This window comes from Bubalus bubalis, chromosome 1 (assembly GCF_019923935.1).
Source record: "Bubalus bubalis isolate 160015118507 breed Murrah chromosome 1, NDDB_SH_1, whole genome shotgun sequence".
NCBI lineage: Eukaryota > Metazoa > Chordata > Mammalia > Artiodactyla > Bovidae > Bubalus > Bubalus bubalis.
In genome coordinates this window covers 104303894-104322110 of record NC_059157.1, presented here as the reverse complement: position 1 = coordinate 104322110, position 18217 = coordinate 104303894, and the positions used below count along the sequence as shown (strand labels likewise).

At 45.5% G+C, this 18217-nt stretch overlaps 1 protein-coding gene across 3 annotated transcripts; it reads right to left on the bottom strand.

Annotated features, from left to right (window-relative positions):
* Positions 1-1047: 1047 nt before the first annotated feature.
* Positions 1048-17653, bottom strand: TIGIT (T cell immunoreceptor with Ig and ITIM domains). 3 transcript variants are annotated; one of them, XM_025280821.3, is made up of 5 exons: positions 17393-17653; positions 17157-17291; positions 15714-16154; positions 13321-13427; positions 1048-1554 (listed from the first exon to the last, which is right to left on the bottom strand). In XM_025280821.3, exons 2-5 carry the CDS (start codon positions 17212-17214, stop codon positions 1324-1326), a joined length of 837 nt encoding a protein of 278 aa, XP_025136606.2. In that variant the 5' UTR covers positions 17215-17291; positions 17393-17653; the 3' UTR covers positions 1048-1323. The 3 variants fall into 3 exon arrangements, with proteins under 3 accessions (XP_025136606.2, XP_025136552.2, XP_006073735.3); XM_025280767.3 differs by lacking the exon at positions 17157-17291 and having other exon boundaries at positions 17393-17647; XM_006073673.4 differs by lacking the exon at positions 17157-17291 and having other exon boundaries at positions 15825-16154; positions 17393-17639.
* Between the last annotated feature and the right edge of the window lie 564 nt (positions 17654-18217).

Genomic DNA, 18217 nt, shown 5'->3' with positions numbered 1-18217 from the left:
TATCATCCTCTTTTGTTTTTCTAGGAAGAGTCTCTATTTTAAAAACTAAGATTTCCTCTTTGGTGGGAAACAGATTCTTTCTTCAAAGACTCAATGGTAGATTGATAGAGAAGAAGTAGATCACAGTTCAAGGGTCAAACTATAGCTCCTGCTGTGGACCCGCACCATTTCCGTGGGCTTCCCCACCACATGTGGCTGAAAGAGCCTAGAGTTCTCTGTATTCGGCCATAACTGGCCTCTGAGTACATCCGGCAAAAGGAGATTTGAATAGTTTGCCCAGAAAATAAACTCTGAAGTCTTGCTTGCTCCCTTGGTGCCAGGGTCTTCTATGTGGGACTTTTACCTCTCAACTTTCCTATCTATGACTTCCCTAGACAAAACTCCTGCTCTCTCAGCCCAGCCTCACTGTTCCCCACATCCTCCCAAGCCACTTACCCACAGAAAAGCTTATCCTGACCATCTCACCCTGAACTGACATCTCTTCCCAGAGGCCTGTGTCTTAGACCCTTATCTCCTCACTACCTTTTAATGTAAATATTGTCTCCCCACATAAAGGTGAGTTCTTACAGGGCTAGGACTCTGAAAGAGTCTGCATTTAGTCATCCTCCAAGCTCTGCACAGAAGCAGCTGCATGCGTGCTAAGTCGCTCAAAAGTGTTCAACTCTTTGGGACCATATGGACTGTAGTGTGCCAGGCTCCTCTGTCCCTGGAGATTCTGCAGGCAAGAATACTGGAGTGTGTTGCCATGCCCTCCTCCAGGGCATCTTCCCAACCCAGGGATCAAACCCACGTCTTTTACATCTCTTGTATTGGCAGGTGGGTTCTTTACCATTAGCACCATCTGGGAGGCCCCATAGAAGCTGGTAGCATGCCTTATCCCTAAAAGGCCTCCAGTGTGTGAACGTTGATGAAAACGACAGTGACAAAGGAAATGAGGTGTCTCTGCAGTCACCCCACCACCATCACCCACCACAAAGCCCTGTAGCCCTAAGCCTTGCCCAGTGCTTTCAGGGGGGATGCAGATCTCAGCCACAGGATCTGCTCCCACTGCCAGCTTCAAAACCAGCTGAGGTCTTTGTTCGGTTTTATAACTTTGCATTTGTAATCAAACACAAGCTCCTCACCCGGGTCTGCACCATGGAACTGGAGGGACTGGTAGAGGAAACATAGACACAGAGGAGGCTGACATGCATTCACTCGACAGAACACACTCGCACACACATGTACACACATGCATACACACAGAGCCGTGACGTGCAGATGCCAATACGTCCATCTGTGATGACAAAGACTGGACTGGGTCTCCCGGAAGATGTCCGGGTGCTAACCCGTCTCGGTGGGGAAGCTGAAGCTGGCCAGGCTTCTGTAGCTCAGGACGTTGAAGTACTCGTGCGGCTCAGCCTCGGCGTGGTCCTCGCTGCCCTGGTCACCGCACAGCCCGGCATCCGCCTGCACACAGCTGCCGGGGGAGGACACGACCCTGGGCCTGCACGCCTCCGGTTCAGACGGCCCCCTCCCAAGGTCACCTTCCGCAGAACGGATTCGGAGAGATTTCTTCCCAAAACAAACAAACAAACAAAAAACCCACAAAGTGAATATGTGGGGATATCATTCAAAAGTACCTCTCCAACGTGATCCAGTAATAATATCTTACACACACACACACACATTGTGTTCTTATCAACACTAGTTACTTAACCCTTAATTTCTTGATCCATCTTAGCTTTCAGCCCCAACCGCTCCACTGAAGGGCTCCAGGTTCCCCCACATTCTCTTTCTGGTCAGCTGAGCCCACGAGGCGGCTTCCAAGCCCGTCTCTCACACTCCCTGGCTGCCTCTGACGCTGCTGACTGCTTGCTTCCCTCTGAGATGTTCGCCTTCCCTGCTTTGCTGCTCCCATGGCATCACTCTCTCTTGCTTCTCCTCCTCCTCCTGAGGAAGTCTCCCACATCCCTCCGTAGCTGAGCCTGCTCTTTTCCTTTTTTTTTTTTTCCGCTTACACCTCATCTCCCCAGATAAAGACGTTCTTCCAGGCTTCTACCTCTGGTCTGTGACACCTGACACTCTCTCTTCCTCTGTACAGCAGCTCAGCAATTCATTCTTACGTACATCTCCACCCACCCTCTGTCCTCTGAAGATCCCCACATCCCTATCCAAACTAGCCCAGGCTTCTGCCCTGAGCTCCAGACACCAAGGTCCAGCTGCAGACCCTGAGCCTCACCCCTCACCACGGGCAAGCAGCAAGCTGTCCTGATTTATGGTACCAGATGACCAGAAATCTGGAGGCTAATACTAAACTCCAATGGGCCAGGACTTCCCTGGCAGTCCAGTGGTTAGGATTCCTGTGCTTTCAAAGCAGGGGATGTTGATTTCCATCCCTGGATAGGGAATTAAGATCCTACATGCTGTGCAGTTGGCCAAAACATACATAAATAAGTAAATATCAGAGCTTGGGCTTCCCAGGTGGTTCAGTGGTAGAAGAATCTGCCTGCCAATGCAAGAGATGTGGGTTTAATCCCTAGGTCACAAAGATCCTCCGGAGGAGGAAATGGCAATACTCCAGTATTCTTGCCTGAAAAATCCCATGGACAGAGGAACCTGGCAGGCTACAGTCCATAGGGTTGCAAAGAGCTGGACACGAATGAGCACACACACAAATATTAGAGCCTAATAAATAACTTTTTAAAAATTCCAGTGGGCCATAAAATCCCATCTGATTTTATTCCAAAATAGGTCTGAAATTGAGCCCCTCTTTCGCATCCACTTCCATGTCTCATCTCTCACCTGCACTTCCAGACTCACCACTCTCTAGATACCCTCTAACCTCTGCTCCAACTTCCACACGGCCACCATCCTTCAAAAATAGAAGTTGGATCCTGCCATGCTTCTGCCTAAAACTCATCCATGGCCCCCAGTGTCTATGGGCAGGTGCTTAACCACCTATAAATGCCACAGGTGGACTTCAAACCCCTTGAGCTGTATTAACAACATTTTGTAAAGTGCGTTTTTCTGGGAAGAAAGTCCACAGTTTCACCATATGCCCCACAGGAGACTGTGAGTAATGTGCCCCAAAATGCCTTTTGTGATCTGGTCATACTTGCCTTTCCAGCTTCATTTCCTGCAGTGCTTCCCTAACCAGCACCCCAAGTTCAAGTATAGGGCCTGGGTGCCAAAGAGGCACCATTTATTGTGAATCTGCTATGAGCACCAAGTGGGCTCGTTTCTTTACGTCATCTCAGCAACCACCTATTGAATTTTCTACTTTTGAGTGAGCTGATAGGCTCGGACAGGCGAAATCTCAGTTCTGACTTGAGTTTGTCTGACTCTGGGCCATGCTCTTCTTAGCCAAACTGCCTGTCATCTTGCAGTTTCCAAATGCTATGCACTGCTTCCCGCCTCTCCAACTGGGTGTATGTTACCCCTACTGTCCGTTGCCCGCAGCTCCCTGAAAAGTTGTTTGCTCCTTCCTCCAGACTCGGCTCTACAGCACGCTTTCAGGAAGACATCCTTGATCCTTCCAGCAGAGTTATATCCTTCCTGTGTGTTCCACTGTGGTCCTGGGTGTTCTTCATTGTAACCTTCAATGCTGTCTAGAATTGTTTACCCTTCTGTCTCTTTAGACCCCAACTGTGAGCTCTCCTGAGGGAAGGATCTGTGCTGTGTTCTTCTTGGTAACCTCAGAGCCCATAACAGATGCTTATTGTATGTCTTAGGACTAAAACATACACACACACACACACACACACACACATACACACACAACACTCTCTCTCTCTCTCTCTGGCCCACCCCACTAGCCCCAAATCTAAATGAACAAGATTTTTTAAATCAAAATATAGACTCATGGTGAGACAGGTATATATGTACTTATGAGACAAGAGGACAGACAGTGAAATCTGTTTGGGAAAATCAAGGATGTGAAATCAGCCATCACATCCCCATGACAGTATCACAGGTGAGGGTCATGCTTAGAGGCAAAAAAAAGCAAAGAACAGCAGGCACAAGCAGGGTGGCAGAAGAAGTGCCTGGTGGCACACCATGCAAAGGTGACAGTCTCTCAGCTTTCACAGATGCTGCTCCAAAGCAGGTCACCCAGCCCCACCATAGATCCAAATGACAGAATTACAAAGAGCTGCACACAGGCTCGGAAAACAACAATGAACACAAACCACATTTCATTCTGTCCACCTCACTGCTTCAAAATAAGAAACAGCACCATCTTCACTGGCTAGTGTCAAGCTCAACAGGATGCAAGTAGATGCAGAGAGGCTGAACAGAAGGGTGGGTTGCATGGATGGGCACCTTGGACACATATGAAAAATTAGGAGCAGGGTCCCACTGCTGGCCTTGAGGAGCTGGCTCCTGCAGGCTGTGTCATTCCCTCCTTTTCAGGAGAAGCGGCTGCACCTTACTGTGGGTGTGAAGAAAAGGGTTGTAACTGTGGGTCATGTGATGCTGTGCTTAAAAGGAGTCCTATATCCCTTAATGCAGCTCTATCCATTTAAGAAAAATACTGATACCCAGTTCTCAAAGAGCTGATTGTGACTTTTCCTGATGGTATATGTATTCTCCTTCCCATTCTTAGACTGCCTACCCTTGCCTTTAAATCACAGGACTATTTTGGCTCCCAAAAATCCTCTGGGAAATGTAAATATGCCTGAGATGGGTCTCTCAGCTGGTCTGTTTCATTCCATCCATCCTGTGTTGGGACCCCTACAAAATCAGCATAGAAAACAAGTCTGGGATTAATGCACTGATGTTGCTCTAAAGGACCAACGGGAGCTATGGAGATCGCAGTATGAACATCTGCGGGACACACGCTGTCCTCTTGGGGAACATAAGGACAGTTGGCAGTCACTGTCCCAGAGCTAGACACACCCATCTCTCCTTTCCCTTACAGACGGTCCCCTGGGGGCACTTTTCCCAATAGCTGGTCATCAAATAACATCCATTCATTTAGTCCTCATCAGTCTATGCACTCTAACTATTGAGCACCAGGTATTATGAAGTGCTATAGTAAATAAATTTTATAATAATTATAAGAACTTAATAAAGAACAGTTACTAATCCATATCAGGAACACCACCAGGTGTCTTGCTTGAATTATTTGATTTGAGTTTTTCTACAACTCTAATAGGGCAGTGCCATAATTATTATTCCCATTTTACAGATGAAGAAACTGAGGGTCAGCAAAGTTAGGTGGCCAAGCTACTCAAGTGGTAGAGCTAGGATCCAAAACCTAGGTCTGTCTGATTTCATAGCCCAAACTCCTAAATAATGCAACCTACTGGCTCCCGGGGTCTGAAGGAAATGCAGCTGGCATTCTGCTCAGATCGCCTCCTCACCCGACCAGCGTTCCCACTCCCCAGACACTGCCGTCATGGACCCATGTGGAATAGTGAGAAGCATATGTTGGTCTCTACCCTGAGTTAATATTTGGTCTTCATTAAATCCCAGTTCCTGACCCTAACATATCCCGAGTGATAGGAATGTCATACACAAGGCTCCTACATCCCTTGGAATATCCTGGATGGCAGGAGTGTCTTTTGCCCCAGTGAAGTGACTTTCGGTTGGCCCTCACATGGAGGCTGGTCACCAGAATGACCAAGCCATGAGGAGAAAGAAGCTTAGAACTTCTGGCCCTAACCCCTATTCTCCAGGGAGTGGAGGGGACTCGAAAATGAGTTAATACCCAATCATGCCTGTGTGATGAAGTCTCCATAAAACCCCCAGCAGTATGGGATTGGAGAGTTTCTGGGTTGCTGAATACAGCCACACGCCTGCAGGGCAGCACACCCAGCTCCATGAGGACAGATGCTCCTGTGCCTGGGACCTTTGGAGACCCCATCCCATGCATTTCTTTCATTTGGCTCTTCATCTGTATCCTTTATCAACTTCTTTATTGTATAATAAACTGATGCAGGTAAGTGTTCCCCTGAGTTCTGTGAGCCATCTTAGCAAATTATCAAATCCAAGGAGGGGACTGTGGGAACCTCAATTTACAACTAGTCGGGCCTCCCTGGTGGCTCAGTTGGTAAAGAATCTGCCTGCAATGTGGAAGACCTGGGTTTGATTCCTGGGTGGGGAAGATCTCCTGGAGGAAGGCATGGAAACCCACTCTAGTATTCTTGCTGGAGAATTGCCATGGACAAGGAGCATAGCAGGCTACAGTCCATGGGGCTGCACAGAGTCAGATGTGACTAAGCAGCCATAGCAGTCAGAGACACAGGTGACAGCCTGGGACTTGCAACTGGCATCTGAAGTGAAGGCTGTCTTGGAGGACTGAGCCCCTAACTGTTGGGACCCAATGTCAACTACAGGTAGATAGTATCAGAACTGGATTGCTTATAGGGCGTTCAGATAATGTGGCAGAATTGGTCAGTGTGGGCGCTTCTGGTGGCAGAAGTGTTCTGTGCACTGCTAAGAGTAGAGAAGAGGAAAGGACAGAGGTTTTCCCAATGGTGGTGGTGATTTATTCTCTAAGTCATGTCTGACTCTTGCAACCCCATAAACTGTAGCCTGCCAGGCTGCTCTGTCCATGGGATTCTCCAGGCAATAATACTGGAGTAGGTTGCCATTTCCTTCTCCAGGGGATCTTCCCGACCCAGGAATCAAACCCAGGTCTCCTGCATTACAGGCAGATTCTTTACTGACTGAGCTTCGACGAAAGCCCATTTTTCCCAGTACAACTTACTAAATCAGGAATTGGCAAACTGAGGCCCATGGGTCAAATCTGGGGCGCCACAGGCGTTTGCACTGCCCATGGGCTAAAGTGGATTTTATATTTTTAAGTGGTTCAAAAAATTCAAAAGAATAACATTTTATTAAACATGAAAAGTATATAAAATTTAAATTTCAGTGTTTATAAATAAAGATTTATTGAAACATGGCCAACTCATTCATTTAGATATTATCTGTGGTCCTTTCACAGTATGATGGCATTGTTGAATTGTTGCAGCATAGACTGGAAGGCCCACAAAAGCTAAAAGATCCTGGCCCTTTACAAAGAAACTTTGCCAATCTCTGTACTACATAATTTTGAAACTTCAGCAGCTGCTTATGTTTCTGGAGAAGATCCAAAGGACACGCTTTTCCTAAAGTGGAAAGGAATGTGCTAATGAAGAAACCACCAGCATCACTGAGGGGCTCAGAGGTAGCGCTCCTCTGTATGCTGGGGTTGAAGTAGGCGATGATGTAGAGATCTGGATCCCCAGCAGCGACAGGGATGAGGAGATCCCCAAATAATAACGGGGCAGATGGCAGCATGTAAGAAACAAAGTGGGTGTAATTACTGAAATGGCAGCCAAGGAAGCCTGGCCCACAGTGGTACTAAGATGGCTAATAAAGCCCAGTGGTCCCAGGAGAAATATAGATGGACAGCTGACAAGGGTATTTCTTAAAAGTATAATCAAGAATTCAAGGATACATGAGAGAAGATTGAAGCATGGCAAGTCAAGATCTATAATAGTAATGGTGTGGATACTGTCTGTTCACCCCTCAACGTCACTCTCCATCCTTCTGTGCCCTAAGGAGACTGAACTACACACACGTGCTCTGCTGTGCTTAGGCGCTGAGTCATATCCGACTCTTTGCAACCCCATGGGCTGTAGCCCACTAGTCTCCCCTGCCCATGGGGATTCTCCAGGCAGGAATACTGGAGTGGGTTGCCATGCCCTCTCCAGGGGATCTTCCCAACCCAGGGATCGAACCAGGTCTCTCGCATTGCAGGTGGATTCATACTGACCCAGTGATTTCTCTTGCTCTCTGGCTTGAGTCTGGGTTCAGTCAATGCAAAGCAACAGTAGGAGAATGGCGGGAAGGAGAGTGAGGTTGAGGGTATATGTTCCCCAGCCTTCTCTCTGCAGGGTGCACTTGGACCGGCTGTGATCTTCAATCAAGGATTATAGTACTTCTCAAGGTGGTCCCCTCCTCACAACCCTCTCTTTCCAGGGCCTGGTCATCACCCTTCCTTCCAGGTTTCAGTAATCATTCTCTCTCCTTTCCCCTAAAGATCTTAGGATGGTAACAATACATTCCTACCCGCCCCCTTATGCTTTCCCTCTAAGCTTTCCAATACTTTGTAAATCCCTTTATTAAACTGTCCTCAAACTACTCAGCTTAAGTGTACTATGTTTCTCTGCTGGACCTTAAATACTACAAGGATAAAATACATCTGAGCAATAAGAGAAAGAAGACAGGAAGCCGTAGCCAAAGCATAGGAAAAAGCAGAGAGGAACTGATTTGGACGGGAAGCAGCAGACATGTCAAAGAGGGGGCTGGTGAATAAAACACTGTAGAAGGGGAGCCACAGAATTCGATACTTACTGAACTCTCTCTTTTCACCTCTTCCCCTTTCCCTTATACAAACTTGTCTGGAATACTGGCCTGAAAATGAACCAGTCTTAATCATTAACAGGAAAATGTGTTCTGCTGCTTGTAGAGAGCCTTCCATATTTCCATGTGCCAGAGCTGCAGAGTACTGGTGATAGCAGAGGACATCTGCTCACCAGCTACCATAACAACTCCCTTCCAGCTCACAGATCAATCGTTGTTCTCTTCACCTCTTTCCTCTAGTCAATCACTTTTCTTGCATTCATTTTCCCCTGGAGGTTTCATTACGAAACCCATCTACTGTGATAGCTAAGACATAAATGAAAATACTATAAGTCATTAAGTCATTGATTTCTCCAGTAGCACTAGCCACATTTCAGCCTCTGCTGGATCCCCAGCACTCTGTTCCATGATGCCTACTGAACAACAAGGAATAGTGGCCACATCCTTATGAACCAAGTCAGTCAGCAACCTAAATGTTTGCCTCATAAACCTGGAAGTGAGGGTTTGAACCATAGGACAAGAAACTTTTGCAAGCAAGTTGGTGGACCAGGCAGTTTTATGCTAGTATTAGACTTTATGTAACTTTCACCTATCACATGAGTTTTCCTACCATTTGGAAAATCTCTTTCACTTCCTCTGGACCAAATCTGCAAAGTCCAACAGGTGCCTGAAGCACTTTTAGACCCCTGACTGGGGGAAACCTGGGCAATTTGTCACTCAGAGGGGAATAAGACGTTGGTTCTGCTACCAAATTCCTTTACCCATCCTCATTCCAATCTGTTCTCAGTAAAATAAGGTTAGAGTAAGGGCTCCTGGGATTTCTTCCCTTTCAGATCTGAATGAAGACAGAATGTGTGTCAAATGGAACATGTTGCTGTTACATCAATACCCTGGTATTGATGATAGGTTACAGAAAGCAAAGTGGGTTTATCTACATGAACTAAGAATTTAAGATGTAAGATATTAGACTGAAAATTCAAGATTAGTCAGTGGTGATAGGCATCAGTATGCACAAAAGTGTGACGCCATAAGCAGAATTAACAGTAGGAAAGTATACACAAAGTCTAGACACTTATACAGTATTAAGGCTATTTGAAATGTAAATTATCATGAGGTCTAAGTGGAAAAACATTACAATAGCACTTTCTTATTAAGCAATTCTAATTTGTGCAATTTCATCTCAACTCTGAGGCCTGGAGAGGGAAGCAGCTCTTGAAGATCTTCAGAGGAGATCTTAAATAGATGTTAAATAAGAAAGAAGAGAAAATCAAAGGATGGTCCATTTCTGAGAGATGGAGAAAAGGAAAAAGAAGACAAGAACTCAAAATAAGCAAGACACATGGAATTTGAGCCTAAGAACACACAGCTGTCTAAATCTCTCCCTCTGGAACTGGCAGTGGCCCAGCCAGATTCAGGCTAAATGGCTGGTGAAGAATCAGGTACAGCGGGGCTAGAACTCAATTTGGGGGTCCTAACCCAATATAGCGCAAGGTACACAGTGGGTGGGCCGGCTAAATGTGTTCTGCTTGTAGTTCAGCCTTTGAGGGATTTCCCTGGTGGTCCAGTGATTAAGAATCTGCCTCTCAATGCAGGGCGTGTGGCTTCAATCCCTGGTTGGGAAACTAAGATCCCACGTGCCATGGGGCAGCTAAGCCTGTACACACCAACTACTAAAGCCCACACACCTCAACTAGAGAGAAACCTGAGCCCCACCCCAATGATAGATCCTGCCTGCTGCAACTAAGACCCAATACAGCCAAATAAAATAACTATGGGAAAAAAAAAAAAAAGAGTCAGCCTTTGATTGCAGATAGGAAATGCAATGTCAGAAACAGGAGTTCTGCTTCTGGTGGAATAATGATTACCTATGTTGCTTTGAACCAAACTTTCCATTGAGAACAGCTAGAAAAGCTAAATAATATAAGTGTCTATTTGTAGCCATCTGAAATCTATCAAATCAGTGAGAAATTTTGGGCTAGGGCGCAAAGTCTAGGAGTAGGAAGCCCAGAGAGATGAGATGATCATTGAGGGAGATTTTCTTCTAGAGAAATTTCCTGAAAGTCTTGGCCAAGAAGCAGATAAACTCCACAGAGTTTCTGTCTGGAGGGACAAAACTTTGAGTTCAGAAATCACTGAGGAGGGAGACTTTGGCAAACTCTACAGGCTTTGAATTAGAATCCCAAAGGACTACCCTCTACCAGTAAGGAAGTAGCAAAGTTGGGTCCAGCTTTAAATTCTCTCACCACTGATTTAATTAAAGAGACAGGAACGCTAGTGCTTTCACACTGGTCATCTGGCAGAAGCCAAAGGAATCCTCTCTAGAGGAAGACGATACTACCTAGAGCTTCAAATTGTTGCCACAGGTCTTGAAGTAGAAAGTACAGCACTCAATGAAAAATTAACAGTCAAGAAGATAAGATAGGTCCAAGAAACAAGCGAAAAGAGAAAATATTAGAAGACCAGAGAGAACACAACTAAACAGGATTATCAGGCACAGATTTCAAAATAACTATGATTAATATTTTCAAAGAATTAAAAACAAGATTGGGAATTTTGGCACACTGCAAGCTATTCAAACAAAGAACAAAATAGAAGTTGTGGATCTGAAAAATATGATAACGGAAATTAAAAACTTAATGGATGGGTTTAACAGAAGATTAGATACATCAAAGGAGATACTTAGTAAACTGGAAAGCACATCCAAAGAAAACATTTGATGAGACAAGTGGATGGAAAATTCCAAAAAGAGGGTAAGGGATGTGGGGAAAAGTGAAAATGTTGAAAATATCACCTGTGATTAGAATTCCAGAAGGAAAGGAAAGGAAGGACAGAGAATTAATATATGAAGAAATAACAGCCAAGAATGATACAAAACTGACAGAAGATATCAAGTAACAAATTCAAAAAGCACTCTGAACCTCAAACAGAATAAATACATAGATGACTATATCCAATTATATCACCATATAATTGCTGAAAACCAAAGAGAAGGAAAAATTTTGAAGAACAAGAAAACAAACCAATACTGTCTTTCACAGAACAAAAATAAGACTCCCGTATAATTTCTCAACAGAAATATGGGAAGTCAGAGACAACGGGGCAGTATTTTCCATGTGTTGAAAGAAAATCACTGCCAACATAGAATTCTATACCCGGAAAAACAAATAGATCACTTCTAAATTAAGGAAAATTAAGATATTTTCAGACAAACAAAAAGTGAGATAATTCACCACTAGCATGCCTGCTCACAAGGAAATGCTAAAGGATATTCTTTAGGCAGAAGGAAAACTATTCTAGTTATAAGAAAGAACATTCGTGAAGAAGTGAAGAGCAATAGAAAGGTAAATCTAAACAAACATTGACTCATAAGACAATAATCATTTTCAGGTGGGTGGTTAAAATAGAAAGAGAACTAAAATCCATGACAGTAATAGCAATAAGTTGGGGAGATAAGAAAAGAGTTAACGTGTTCTAAGGTTCTTGCAAAATCCAAGAGATGATAAAAGCACTAATACATATTAGACTTAATAAATCAGAGGTCTGTTTTATAATCTCTAGTGTAACTACTAAAGAAAAAAAAATTCATAACTACTAAACATGCTTTTAATAATAAAAATACTTAATTCAAAAGGCAGCAAGAAAAAGATTAGGGAAGTAAACAGGCAAAACAAACATGAAGAGAATAAGGTGGTAGATGTAAACCCATATGTATCAGGAATAACAGCACCAGGTACCAGTCCAGAGAATAAAGCAGGCTGTAGAGCTGAGTTGTTAACTGAGTACAGTCAGAGTTGGAGGGAAAGTAAGGCAGGCTGGGGAGGAGGATCTGGTATGGGGTGGAAAACAGTGTTAGGAATCATAGGCTTGTACTCTCCAAAATGTTTGTTTAGTAACTTAAATTAAGGCAACCTTGGATGGCTTAAAAAGACCCAAGAGGGCAGATAAAAAGGAGTGGGTATTCTTTTGTTCATCCAAATCAGTAGCTTCCCAGGTGGCAGTAGTGATAAAGAACCCACCTGCCAATGCAGGAGATGCAGGAGACTTGGGTTGATCCCTGGGCCAGGAAGATCCCCTCAAAGAGGGCATGGCCCCACTCCAGTATTCTTGCTGAGAGAATCCCATGGACAGAGGAGCCTGGCAGTCTACAGTCCAAAGGGTTGGAAAGAGTCGGACATGACTGAAATGACTTAGCACACATGCACACAACATTAGCTGCCAGTTACCACACAAGGACATGAATATATGAAGAAAATATATTTCTTCATTGTTTACAAAGCTTCCACGTGTAATATGCTAGCTGTTCATCACAATCCTGGGATATAGAGCATGCAGAATCATAATCCCTATTTTACATATGAAGAACTGGAGACCCAGAAGATGAAACAACAACCCTATCGTCACACACTCCATGCTGAGAATAGAAATTTCCAATTTCCCATCCAATACTCTCTCAGCCACATGGCCTCTTAAACAAATGTAATGGAGGATGTACAACCTACTGATCTTGCCATACACCTTTTGCCCCTAAATTTTTGGAGTGTTGATTTTTCATCCTGCAGAAATGCTAGGTAACCAGCACTAGTGACTGGCTATTAAAATTTAAGGAGCTAATGTCCAAAAACCCCTGGCACAGAGCAGATGCCCAAGATGCATCAAGCTCACAGTAGATAAATAGACTCTCAGAGGAGTAGCTTAAGGGCCAAGCAGAAGCCAGGAACTGTAGGCGACAGCATGATGTGGAGGATTCAGGTCCAAACTTTCAGGAGCTCCCAGACAAGGGAGAGGGACAGTGAACTAGCACAAACAACGCCGCTGAAAGGCAGAGAAAGTACTGTGGCAAAAGGCATAGAGAGCAGTGCTGGGGGCAGGGGGGTGGGTGGGGAGTCACATCTAGACAGCAAGGGGACAGGAAAGGACCAGGGGTGGGATAGGATGGGTGGTAGGGATGGGGTGCCCAGGACTGAGAGGGGCAGCCAGAGCCATTACCTTTCTGGCCAGCGTGGCCACTGCGATGACTGCTATGCAGATGACCACCAGCGCTGCGGCCACGGCTCCAAGCAATGGGATCTGGAACCCAGCGCTGTACTCAGCCACTAGAGGGAAGACAAAACTAAGGTGAGCAGGTAGAGGCCAGAAGCAAAGGGCAACCATTATCCAGGGAAACCTCAGTGTCCAGGCACCAGGGGTGGGGATTGGCCAGGCTTTTCTCAAACCACAGGACTGGAGTCTTCAAACCTTTGGCGAGCAGAGCATCTGCCAGGCCCATCACGAAATGATTAACTGATCCCTCCAGGGCTGTGCCTCATGCATTTGACACCACAGCAGACCGTTTTTAACACTCCTTTCTTCTGTTCGACAAAATCACTTTCAGTAATAGTCACAAAGTGAAACAAATAACATTCAGTAAAAAATAAGAAAGTGAATACTTTCTTTTTATTAAACTTTGTGTTTATAATCAATCTGATATTTTGAAAAGCTTAATTAAAAAGTAAAATTAACATTAAAGTACAAAGAAGGAAAAAGGCATATAGCCTTTCACCTTAAGCCTATAACACATCTCAACTAGGCTGTGAGACCCCGGAGGGGGTAAGGCTCTGGAACTTGACCCTTCGCTGTTTTGCCAGCACCTGGAACCTAGCAGACACCTAATAAATACTCGTGATACAAGTTAAAGCACGAAAAGGAGAATCTGTATCAAGATGTAAAATATAGACAAGAAGGAGGAAGAGTCGGGGGGCTTGGAGAGATGATACTTGACCCGAGGAGGGTGTGAGGGAAACAGGACAGCTGCCAGGCTGTGTGCTGGATTATAGGCACACGAGCTTCCAGGCTGCCCCCTCCCATGCCCACCTCCTTCCCAGGATCTCGGGCAGAATCCAGGTGTCCAGGGAAGTCTTGGAAGGAGAGGGGTGTAGCAGAGGCTGGGCCCTCTTCCCTTTGACAGAGGACTCTGAATGCCAGGAAGGTGGTTAAGGCCTGCCATCACTTAGGATGGGACAGCACGCACGGTGCCTGCAAGGTACCAGGACAGGGAGGCGCGCCCAAATTGCCCAGCTTGCTTTCCTCCTGCCCTGAGGACCCGGTCTCCTGTCTTGGCCACAGGTAGGCAAAGAGGACTGAGGGGGAGCTAAGCTACAGCCAGCTGTCCATAGAACCAGCAAAGGATGGAGGCTGGAGGGGTGCAAGGGCCTGCAGAGGGCCATCCATAGAACCAGCAAAGGATGGAGGCTCTTCCCCACATGATACTTGGGCCTATGTGGGTGCCCCTCAGGAAGCAGCGCTTGAGAAGAAACTTGCAGGCCAACTTTTATCTCCTCAGTTTGCACATACACAATTTGCTAACTCATAAGAGTTAAACTCCCACACCATTGATGGCAGCAGACAGCAGCTCTGAGGGTGTGTGAGTGGAACCTGAAAACCAGTATTAAAATCAGCTGTACCACTCTGAGCAACGGTCAGGCTCAGCTTCTTCCTCCACCCTACAGTCAGATGGGGTTTGGGGGATCCTATTAATAGCTAACACTGACCTCATGCTTGCCACATTCCAGGTGCTATTCTAAGGGCATTTCCTTTTAGTCAGTAATCCAATCCTATGTTCACACCTCATAAGGTCTTACATCTTCTCCTCATTTCACAGTTGAGAAAAATGAGGCACAGAGAAGCCCCATAATCTTGTCTGAGGTCACAGCAACACTAGGATTTGGACCCAGGCCGTCTGGGTCCATCATCACTTTTCTATCCTGTCCCTCACATTAGAACAGTCATTTCCCCCCTCCAAAGAGGTTTAAGTGTGCAGGTGGATAATGAAGCTGAGAGCATTTTGGGAAACCATCAAGTACCACAGAAATGTAAATTGCTGTACATTTACACTTAGTACACACTGAGCTTTAATCCTTTATAAATGGAGAGGCTAAATCTAATTGGCATGATCACTGCTAAAGTAATTTATGTGATCCCTTCTCAAACGGGTTCTTCCCAGGCGGTGCAGCAGTAAAGAATCCACCTGCCAATACAGGAGACGCAGAAGACTCAGGTTCAATCCCTGGGTCAGGAAGATGCTGTAGAGTAGGAAATGGCAACCCACCCCAGTATTCTTGCCTAGGAAACCCCATGGACAGAGGAGCCTAGTGGGCTACAGTCTGTAGAGTTATAAAGAGTCCGACATGACTGAGCGACTGAGTGTGTACACGCTTCTCAAATGACCTGAACAACTGGTCTTCCTAACAAAAACATATAAGATGTGCTTTTATCCAAACAGTGGTTCTCAGTCATGGCTGACTATTCAAACCATCGAGAGTGCTTCTAGAATCTAACACACCCTGCTCTGCCCCTATAGGCTCTGACTGAACTGGTCTGGGATGGGGTGCCAGCTTCCGTACCATTTGAAAGCTCCCAGGTGATGTGAATGTGAGCCAGGGTTGGGAGGTCCCGCTCTGCAGTGATTCGATCATCGAGCATAAGGGTCCTCAGCCACCTGGCCCCAGGCATACCTGAGTGTCGTAGGACTTGCAGAAAGAGCACCCCTTTGTAAATCCCGTCAGGGTAGGTGTGATAGACGCAGGTGTACTGTCCCGTGTCGTTACTGGTCAGCCACCGGAGGGTGAGGCCCAGGTTGGAGTCCGGGACCACTCGCTCCTTGAAGGCAGGATCAATGTGCCACCCCAACCTGTCATGATGAATGGCCACAACTTGGTCTTGCAGATTCCAGTTGACTTGGGTCACTTTGGCAGTGGTGGAGGAGAGGTGACATTGTAAGGTGACAGAGCCACCTTCCTCTGCAGAAATGTTCCCCATTGTTACTATTCTGCCTGTCACAGCTCCTAGGGAGGGGAAAGAAGTGTGCATTTTTAGCAGCTGGTTTTGAACCTTTCCATAGAAATTCCAAGAAGTCTTTGAGGCCAAAATTGGTTTTCGGTGTTTTGCTTCATTTTTTTTAAGTTGTTTTTTTTTTTTTTTTTTTTTTGGATGTGTACCATTTTTAAAGTCTTTATTGAATCTGTTACAATATTGCTTCTGTTTTATGTTTTGATTTTTTGGCCATCAGGCATGTGGGATCTTAGCTCCCCATGTAGGGATTGAGCCCACACCCCCTGCACAGGAAGGCAAGGTCTTAACCACTAGATCGCCAGGGAAATACCAGAATTGGATTTTGGAATGACAGTCTCTCCAGTTCGTCCTGTCTTTCCCCCATAAACACCATAATTCCTATACAATGTAGCTGCTTCACCCTCTCAAGACACTCTGCTGGAATATTATTTCCTGATGAGCTCATTGATTTTTTCCACACACTTACGTTGTCTCTCTACCTAGAATATAGGCCCTTGTCGGCCACCACCTCTGTTTCTGATTGTATCTATCGGCAGCCAGTTCTGCGCGGGGCCCATTATCCTTTGAAATAAGACCTGGCTGTTTCGATTGACTGCCATTGGGGGTGCCTGGAAAATTTTCAGAAAAGCCCCGAAATCTAAAGGAAAGGAAGCTTGGAGAGTAACTCTGTTTCTCCCAGGCAAAACCACCTTCCTCAGCACTGACCCCCGCAGATGGTTCAGAAAACAGGGAAACAAAATTATAACAGTTTTTAAATATTTCTGCCCCCTCAGACACATTTATTTATTATTTTTAATACAGAAGGAAATAGGTTTAACATAAATTCAATCTATAGCAGTAGAATGTCTGTAATCTGTGACAATGATGTTTTTGACCCACAAAAAGCATACTATGTTTTTCTAGAAGTTTCCTCAAGGACAGAAGAAAGGAGGATAGAGCAGGAGGGGACTTCGCCCAGCAAACCCATCATCCCTCCTCCTTAGTCCCTTTCTCACCTCCTGCTTCTTTTTTTGGGTTAGCCAGGCAGGCACCCCACAACCCCAAGTCCTTCATCTACCACCGAAAACAGAACTGGAGCTCCTTCTCAGAGACAGCGTTTCCTCCCACGAGGGGACACAGGACTCTGAAAACTGTATTTCCTTCCGTCAGATGGATGAGGCCTTGGCTCCAGCCTCCCCTTCCCGCCCGCTCTCCCTCCCGGTCCTGTCCTGGGCTAGACTTCAGATCTTACCTGATGCGGGGAGGAGAGCCTGCTTCAGCACCTGGGCCCAGATCAGGAGGAGACACCACTGCATGCTTCTGCCCGGGGGGCTGACAGGAAGCAGCTGTGGCCCCTTCTGCCACCGAAACTGGCTGACTGCTGATGGCAGGGTGAAACTGAGCCTCTGAGCAGAGAGGGTCTCGGAAAAACCAAGTTCAGCAAAAACAATGTCAAAGACAGATAAAGCTCACAACAAGAGCACAAACTGCCCTGGGCAAGCCACAAGAAAAACCATGAAGGAAACACTTTAAAAATAAACAAAAATGTGGTTAGAGATACACTGGTCTTTGGATCACTATTAGCCTATAGTTTTCAAGTTCTGTCTCAATGCACTTTTTAAACAAAATCAGCCTTTATCGAACAAGCTCAAAAGCATCTGTGTAATGCCCACAATCCTGGGGAACCTGTCCCTGATGGGGTTCACTGGGTTGCCCCGACTTCTTCCCACTGGGGAACACATGTATACCTGTGGCGGATTCATTTTGATATTTGGCAAAACTAATACAATTATGTAAAGTTTAAAAATAAAATAAAATTTAAAAAAAAAAAAAAAAAAAAGAGTGTGCGGTGAGGAGAGAAGCTTAAGTCTATGCACTTAAAGGCCAGGAACTGCACTTGAAATCTAATGATCGTGGGAACAAGAGCCATTTACTTCAGAAACAAGACAAAAGTCTTGACCAAACAGAGCAGCTTTCCCTTGAGTGAGGGAAAGAACTAAGATTCCCTCTCCTTGAATCTTATTTCTTCGCTCTTATTTATTTGGACTGAGATGTTGTTGAATTCAGGCTTAGTCTC

Bases quoted from the DNA above. Each gene is read 5' to 3' on its own strand.
- TIGIT (XM_025280767.3), bottom strand. From the start codon at position 17,456: ATGCAGTGGTGTCTCCTCCTGATCTGGGCCCAGGTGCTGAAGCAGGCT. The intron at 16,155-17,392 runs GTAAGATCTGAA...TCCCCTCCCTAG, and splicing joins GGCTCTCCTCCCCGCATCAG to GAGCTGTGACAGGCAGAATA. The intron at 13,428-15,713 runs GTACGGAAGCTG...TCTTCCCTCTAG, and splicing joins CACCTGGGAGCTTTCAAATG to TGGCTGAGTACAGCGCTGGG.